The 8,524-nt window shown below is 33.6% G+C and overlaps 1 protein-coding gene and 1 pseudogene across 1 annotated transcript in view; both read right to left on the reverse strand.

Moving 5' to 3' along the window:
- LOC117222907 (dynein axonemal intermediate chain 2) overlaps window positions 1-8,259 on the reverse strand; it is a 77,542-nt gene extending 69,283 nt beyond the window's left edge. Inside the window, exon 1 of the mRNA XM_076525690.1 lies at window positions 8,077-8,259. Coding sequence (XP_076381805.1) covers window positions 8,077-8,259 — 183 coding nt within the window. The remainder of the gene's footprint in view (window positions 1-8,076) is intronic.
- Window positions 452-4,926, reverse strand: LOC143260417 (NADH-ubiquinone oxidoreductase chain 1-like; annotated as a pseudogene).
- Window positions 8,260-8,524: the final 265 nt, after the last annotated feature.

The following is an 8,524-nucleotide window of genomic DNA, read 5'->3' on the forward strand; positions in this document are numbered from 1 at the left end:
TTGAACTCATTTTACAGATTTATGCTCCTACTTTAATAATCGACCGTTCACTAGAGACTGTTACATATTAAAACGTCTTTAAAAACATAATAAATAACAAATAAATAATACATAGCTTTAATTAATTATAACTATGTGTACATAATATTATAAATTCATGACGCTTTTATATGTAACATCTTTTTAGAGGAAACATGTCTACAGATGTTCGCTCGTTAAATCTAGGAAGTCGTCAAAATAAATAATATATAATATATATTAAATTAAATGAATAAAATGACCTCCTTTATATCTACAAAAAATAAATTTAATAATAAATTCAAAAGTAAACTTTTTATTCTACATATTCAATATAAATATATTAATTCATCGCAACGTATTCACGGTATAATCACACTATTTACCTAACAAAAAATATATGATAAGTTATAAATTTAATAAATTTTATTCTTTATAACACAAATCCTAAAATTATTAATGTCACTAAGAATCTTACAAAAACAATTCTTAAATATTCCGATATAAAAATTAATGCAAATGATCTTCTAAAATATTCTGTATTAAATTCAGAAACCAATGCAGATTCTCCTTCTAATAAATCAAATGGTGTACGATTTAATTCATTTAATACACTAAGTAAAAATATTAAATAAGTAAGAAAAAGGATAACAATAAACCTAATTATTTTTTGAAATTTAGTAAACAAACCACACACACAATAGAAATAACATTTATGTAAAAAAGATATACAAGTCCTATTATTAAAGACAGAACGAACATTAATGTTGGTATAAATATGCAATAATTTTAATTAATTTCTTAGAGTAATAAAATTCCTTACTTAATAACTTAATAACATCATTCAAATGTTGCGAAATTTCTAAAATAGCTAGTTTATTGGGACCCTTACGATTTTGAATATACCCTCAAGTTTTACATTGAAATAACGTTAAAAGAGCCTATTTTATTAATTGTAAATAAGAAAAATTGTTACTGTTAATAAATCTACTATAAATTTACGATTGAAGATTTTGAATGCGATGCTACAATTGGGGTTGATCTTTTAATAAGAATCTTGGTATTGCATTAATTTAAATTAATAGACTGAGATTGTTCTGTTATATGTATATATATACACATATATTTCAAATATAAAACGCTATACCATCTAGAAAACATGGTGTCATTTAAGAAAGTCAAGGTGATCTTCGTTTTTCATCGAATAAAAGATTTCTCGAAATTTTTGTTATTGCAGTTTATTTTCCTCAAAGAACACATTAACTTTTATTCCAAACATTTCTTTTATCACATTAGCGTAAATGCCTCAAAAATCGATGCGACCATTAAGTTGAACACCCTGTATACTTTTATAGGGAATATGTAATAAACAATGAATCACAAATACGCCATTTCCAAAATTCACATGTTGCGAAAGTGTATTATTCGTTTTAAAACTAACTCTAGATAGTTTCATTACCAAAAACTACCGCTCGGAACAAAGGATGGAACAATCAATATCGCTAGAAATGTATGTTGACCATTTTCACGGGAGCTTTACCAACCACAGCAATCACTCTCACATGCGACAATTCGGTGGAATTAGATTTCAGGTGACCAAGAACGATGTGCAGAAAGGAACTCGAGTTTAACATTTAACGGAAGTCTGTTAAAAAGCTTTTTCATGTCGGTGTTAAGTAATCTGGCGCGAAGCGTATATAAAAAAGAAGAGTGGAATACATACAATTTTCCGTACCTCATAGTACCTCGTAGTTTCGCGACAGTCGCGTATGAAATATGTCGAATGCGCGTGTTTCTAGCATTAAAATAATAGTAATTAAATACGGTCGGTCGTAGGTATAATGTTTATCGATTAAAGATTAGCGACGGTATCGCCGCCTTTAATCTAGTGACCGTGTTAATCACGGGATAAAAATGTTTTCACGTAGATTACGGAACCAAGTATCGCATATTCATGCCCTGATACCCTAATTGGGATTCTACCCGCGTTAGAGGATTGTGTACTTGATAACAGGTTAATTATTTGTCAAGCATTTGCATAGCAGACTAATCGGTTTGCATAATTCGATTTTCGACACGCGGAACGATTAGCACGTACGGCGGACCATAAACATACTCGCGTTCGCGAATTCGATTAGCGTCTCTTTCAAGGCGACATTAATCTTCGAACTGGTTTATGCAATTTTCTGGTTTGTCAAACCTGGCCACATTCGGAATGATATTATTTGAAATATTATTTCAAATAACATATTTTGTTATTTCATAATTATTTCCATGCCTGTGATCACTTTTAAAATAACATTATTCGAGTTATTATTTCAAAGAACATGTTATTTTGTTTCGCAATTTTCTGAAATAATTATTTGAGATAATTGCCGAGTTCTTCTTGGAAATTACACGGTGATTTAATTATTAGCTACAACACTCCCCTTCCTTCTTTCGCACCAGTAGAAAAATTATCTTCTTTCGTGGCAATATTAGATCGATCTAGACAAAAATCTCGTAGCACTAATAATGAACGGTCTCGCATTTATTACTTTCAAATTGTTGAAATTGTGAAGACTCTTTCTTAAGAAACGATCGAATAAACTTCTTCGATCGAGTTCACGTTATAATAAAAATGATGAAATGTCTAAATGAATTTAGTCTTTTTCTATTTTTATAAAGCATTTTACTGTGATGATTTCTTAAAACAAGATCATTTTGTTGAATGTTATTTTAAGAATCATTTCTTTCGTCTCATTTGAAATAAAAAAATAACGAAATATTAAAAATTGCTATTATTTCAAGTGGAACGATGTTACTTTTATTTTAAAATAACGACATTCAAAATAACGGTTCAAAATGATTTCTACGATTTCTTATTTTCATTTCAAATAAAATTTGCTCGGAACTGCTTAAAATGAGCCGACACACATAATTCCGATGTGACATCGCAAACAAATGGAGAATTAATTTCCCTTAACCCTTAATCAAGAATGTCAGATCAATCTTTTTTATGAATTTTACTTTCTTGAGTGCATGAATTACGCTTTATATGACAAGGAAAAAATGATATTTCCGAAGGAAGACAGTTCTGGGATTTTTGTTCGAAGTTTGAACGATGCTATAAATATTGACTTCAGGATTATAATTCTTAATGTAACCCTGGCAGAGGTGAAAGATTGCACATTTATAATCTGCGGCACGACAAATGCGAAACAAGACCGATATCGTCGATGAGGATATATTAGGTCTACCGGAAAGTTCTGTCCGTTTTTTAATTGAAATATAACACAATTTTCATACATTTAATAATATTTATTGTAGAATATACTTTCCATCGCTACTTATGACTTCTTGCTAGCGTGATGGCAACTTGTAAATGCCATTTAAAAAAAATGATTTATTTTTAGAGGCGAAGAACTCAACTAGTGCTTGGTTGACATCAGCTTCAGTTTTGAATCTTTTTTCCTGTAAAAAGTTTTGCAAAGAGAGAAACAAGTGATGATCGGAGGGTGCTAGGTCTGGGGAGTATGGTGGATGTGACAGAATTTCCCAGCCTAGCTCTGCGATTTTCTGACGAGTCGCCAAAGCAGCACGTGGTCTGGCATTATCATCGGTAGCCATGTTTTTATGATCGCGTCTCGCTTAATAATGACATGAGACATCTTTGTTTCAGTTTATTTAGGAGAGTACATGTGTGTAAATGCAATGATAAAGAGATATAGTCACACATGTCTCAAATCAACATGTGCATATGGATTGAAACTTGAAGTGACACTATCGGACAGAACTTTCCGGTAGACCTAATATTTCCATGAGATTTGTTACTTATTAATAGAACAGACGAAGCACGCTGAGTGGATCCCACGGCCGGAAGACCCGGCTGGTAAACGCGGTTGCTGCAGAAATCTGTACAAAATACCGAGGAATCTGTAGCCGCGCGGAAAGTTGCATGTCCGATGCATCAAGTAAGAAAGTTTTCGGTGAGCCTGTTGTGTTTCCGTTCGTGCCCGTCTAACCGAAAGCTTTCAACAAGTTGATACTGCTTCCGTTATTGTAGCGTTGCCCGAACAAGACCGCCGAGTAAATAAACTTTTCTGTTGCCTTCAGCGCAATCAGTCGCCCCTCGAAATTTTCGCCTGTCGACATTTCGGTGCTCATTAATCCCATTATAACGTCAACGTTTTGCATCGTCTTCCGACTGCAACGTCTTCGTTATTACAAAATTTCATCGGACGCTGCTTCATCGTTTTAGGAAAAACGCGAGTTCGAGGAATTATAGGGAACGGAATAGGATATAGCCGAGATTTGTTGGATTTTATTAATTTGATTTATGCTTGTTGAATTTTCTAAATGGCTGTACAAAATTTATATAATACTGTAGGAATTATTTTAGGAAATTTTACGAGGTGGGAAAATGAAACAAAACACACAATTTGAATAACAATAACAATAACAGATTATTAACAAAAATAATAACCAGTCTGTACAAAACGTAACAACTTCTCACGAATATCAACGACGATAATAATAATAATAACGGCTTGACTGTGACTATGACTTCGACAAAGACAACAACGACTACAACTTCGACACGTACGACATTTGCAATCTGCTCTTCCACCGAAACCAATCTTTTCCGTCGTTACTTCCTTCTCTTTCCTTCATTATCTTACCATTCTCTCTCTCTCTCTCTCACTCTCTCTCTCTCTTTCTCTCTCTTGCGCACACTCTGTCACACTCTGTCTCACTCGCTGTGTCTTCCCCATTCTCTCCCTTTCTCACTCTCTCACACTCTACCTTTCGGCTACGTAGGACTTCGAGGAACCTCAGATCACTCGAAGTTGCCCAAACACTCTGCAAACATCCGTCCCATTCATTCAATATCTTACGACACTCTTGATTATTCTGCCATTCTGCCATTTCTGCCTTTCATAGCCGGGAAAACCCTACAATGCCGAACAAGCAAATATCGATCTCGAGATGTAAATTAATAACGAAAAATTCAGTTTACTTTTACACATGCGTTGGTATTTATGTTGACACGTAAGGTTCTATTATGAATGATCAAAAATAAAGTTAATCACATAAATGTAAGAGCTTATTTATTCCGTAAATGTGTTTATTAAAGTTTAACAAATAGAAGAAAATACATGAAATGCAAACTAATTCTTATACAGGGTGTCCCAGGTTTTAATGTTCAAACTTTGTCAGTATATTCTATGGCACAAAATAAGAAAAAAATGTTATGTAAACATAGGTCATATGGAGCTTTATTAAGAAGTTATAATAAAAATTCGTTGAATGAAATGAAAGAGAATAGAAACTCGCACGGTCATAAATTCGATCTTCGATCGATGTCAATCATGTATTGTCAACAACGGTAGACATTTCGAAATGTATTAATAAACACAGCTTACATAAACACACGGCATGTGCTGATCTATTCAAGCCAATGCTCGCAGTAACAGCAAGTCGATTACTATTCCTATTCTGAATTTTTGTTATAACTTCTTAATAAAGCTCTGTATGACCTATGTTTACATAACATTTTTTTCTTACTTTGTGCCATAGAATACACTGACAAAGTTTGAACATTAAAACCTGGGACACCCTGTATATATACAAGATTATGCAAAGAAGCAAGATGTTTAATGTAACTGAAGACTGAAAGTATGTTGACATTGTAATTTAATGCACATTTTACATTATTGTAAACTTTTTAGTATGAAGTTTAATATCCTTTGGCTCTTATCACTTCTAAATGGTAACTTGGCATACTTCTTATTCATTTTGTCTTCAATGCTTCTATAAATTCTGATTTTGTGTATCTTTCAGTGACAGTTATATATACATATATTCGACGATCTAATTTCTTCCACAAATACTCGAAGCAAATTTATATTATTGGTTTTAAAAAATTCTTTTGCAACCCTTGAGGTCTGCTTTGGGTCGTTGTCTTACCGAAAGACGAACGATTTCTTCCACATTTATGCATCGAAGAAAATAAATTCTCTTGCAATAATTCAACATACTTGTTATTATTGACAAATTTTTTAATGTTTGCTAAATTTCAATTATTGCTAAATTTCCAATTCGAGCAAATTAAAACAAACTCGTATCATAATGGAGCAATGTCCATGTTTCACGGTTGGCGTCATAAGAGTTGGTTTAAACGTATCTCCTACTTTTCTCCATACATATTGTCTTCTTTTACTTGACTTCGTTTCAAATTTCGATTCATCACTCCACATAACTGTTTCCCAGAACAAAATTGACTGAGCAAATCTTAAACGCATTCGGAGCATCGACTTTCGAAATATATGGCCTTTTTCGTGAAGTATGGCCATGAAAATTGCCTTCATTTATACGAAACTTTATTTGCGTAATTCTAATGGGCACACATAAATCTTCTTTCAATTCATTGGCACTAAGAAATCGCTTTTTGTTTTTAACTTCTCGAACTATTTGTCTCTCTTGACAGATGGTTGTTTTTCTCTTTCTTGCAGTTCTAGTTAAATTGTTATAATCTAGTTAAATCTTCCAGTAATATTTATTTTTTGAAATATTTTTCTTACTCCTTCTCTTGAAATGCTGAAGTCCCTAGCAATTCTTTTTTAAAGATTCGCCATTTGCTCGACGATTATAAAGTACTCGTTCTGTTGCACTCAATTCTGCAACTTTTTACATTTTGTGAAAAATTGTCTATTGTAATATAAAATATATTATTTAATAATATAAATATATAATATATTATTTAATGTTTTCTAGATACAAAGACATACAAATAACTAACTACAAATCTAACATTCTAATAAAAAAATAAAGTTTAATACATATCATCTTACTTTCCGACGGTAGAACAATTCAAGAATTATACTTTTAATTGAAAAATCTAGAGTAATATTAATATCTCGGCTTTTTACTCCTTCGATACTGATGCATTATCGATGCGAGGGAAACAATAAATGACACATTTCAAACAAAAGAGAGATACACGACAGAGATATGTAAGAATACTTAAAAATTGAAGGTGTCAACATAAATATCGACGCGAGTATGTATATGTGAAGTGAAAGTTCCGTAGTGCCAGTGCGGTTGTTTGGACCAAGATCTAAATCACGTCATACAATAGATGCTTTTTAAATTTCTCTTTATAAATAAACTATGACTTTTTGTGCAAAACAAAAGTTTTTGCATTAGTTACAAGATACCGAATCTGCTGATTCTCGAATTCCATAACGTTGCAGTTATATTGAATCCGAAATGCTCATTTTTGCTACAAGTGCATCAAATTCGAAGCATAAAACTTGTAAAATGTTCTTGTTGAGAACCGGTAAAATGTCAAGAATAAATAATTAATAAATAAATAATTCATAAGTAATTATCAAGATTTTAATTTTCATTATGAACTCAGATAAAAAGGTTAAAAAACATAAGTTTTTTATTTCTTTTTTGTGATTCCAAGTAATAGCAAAATTGAAAAAACCATTATAGTCATTGTCTAGTAGATTAGACCCACTATCATTTAAACAAAATTCGAGTCGTTTGGCCCAAGTTTTAAAGAAGATGCTGCGTTTTAAAGAGCGTCCGAATAAATTTGTCCGCTACTGTATATTTGAAGCATAAAAGTCTGGCTCGAACCAATAAAGTGCAATGTTACCGAATTTCGCAGAAAATTTTGAGCAGTCCGACAAGGATTAATTACCTACGGAGTATAATGCATGAAGCCTATAGTCTGCGCCTGAAAAGAGGGAGCCAAGGACAGCAGAGCCTAACTATCGGCACGTTCGCGAGATGGACCGAGCGGTGCGGTCTGAAGAAAAGTTTTCAGTCGAAGGGGTTAATTAAACCCATTCAGGGACACATCGTTAACGGCTGGCAGCCTAACCGATGTCTACTGGATGGCTCGGCTATTGTGTCCCGGTTTGACAGAGAAAAGAACTCTCCTATCAAGATCAGGAACAATGGCGTACTTTCCATGCCGTGTTGATTCGGATCAACGCTGATGCACTGAATGAACCGGTCGAGCCCGCTCCCCCTTTAATCTCCTTAAATCACATTCAGGCTAACCTCGTGCTCTGCCAATTGCGTCGACATCTGCACAGTGGCGTTATAGCGATACTTCTTCACGTAATCGCGCATGTCGGCCGGATTCGGTGGCAAATCCACGTCCAGGCTCGGCTCCGTCACTGAAAAGACGCATTGCTTGCCGAACTCTGTCCGCCTCTTCACGTAAACCTTCTTAGTCTCCATCCTTTTCCTGATCTTGATCCGGAAAACTCTGGATCAAACCATCAATTTTTGTGAATTTCCTTTCCTCAACCGCCCTACGGTGTTTGCAGAAACTAACGCTACTGAGATACCGCAGTGTCCTCTCCATAACTGTCGCAATACCGGATCTGTCGAGTTATGATAGAGGCACTACAGTGTTCTCTGGCAATTATGCATGAAAGGTAACATCCCTTCAATTTTCAAATATCTTTAACATCTTGGAAAACTTAACATTTCAAACAACTTT

The sequence above is a fragment of the Megalopta genalis genome, chromosome 12 (assembly GCF_051020955.1).
Source record: "Megalopta genalis isolate 19385.01 chromosome 12, iyMegGena1_principal, whole genome shotgun sequence".
NCBI lineage: Eukaryota > Metazoa > Arthropoda > Insecta > Hymenoptera > Halictidae > Megalopta > Megalopta genalis.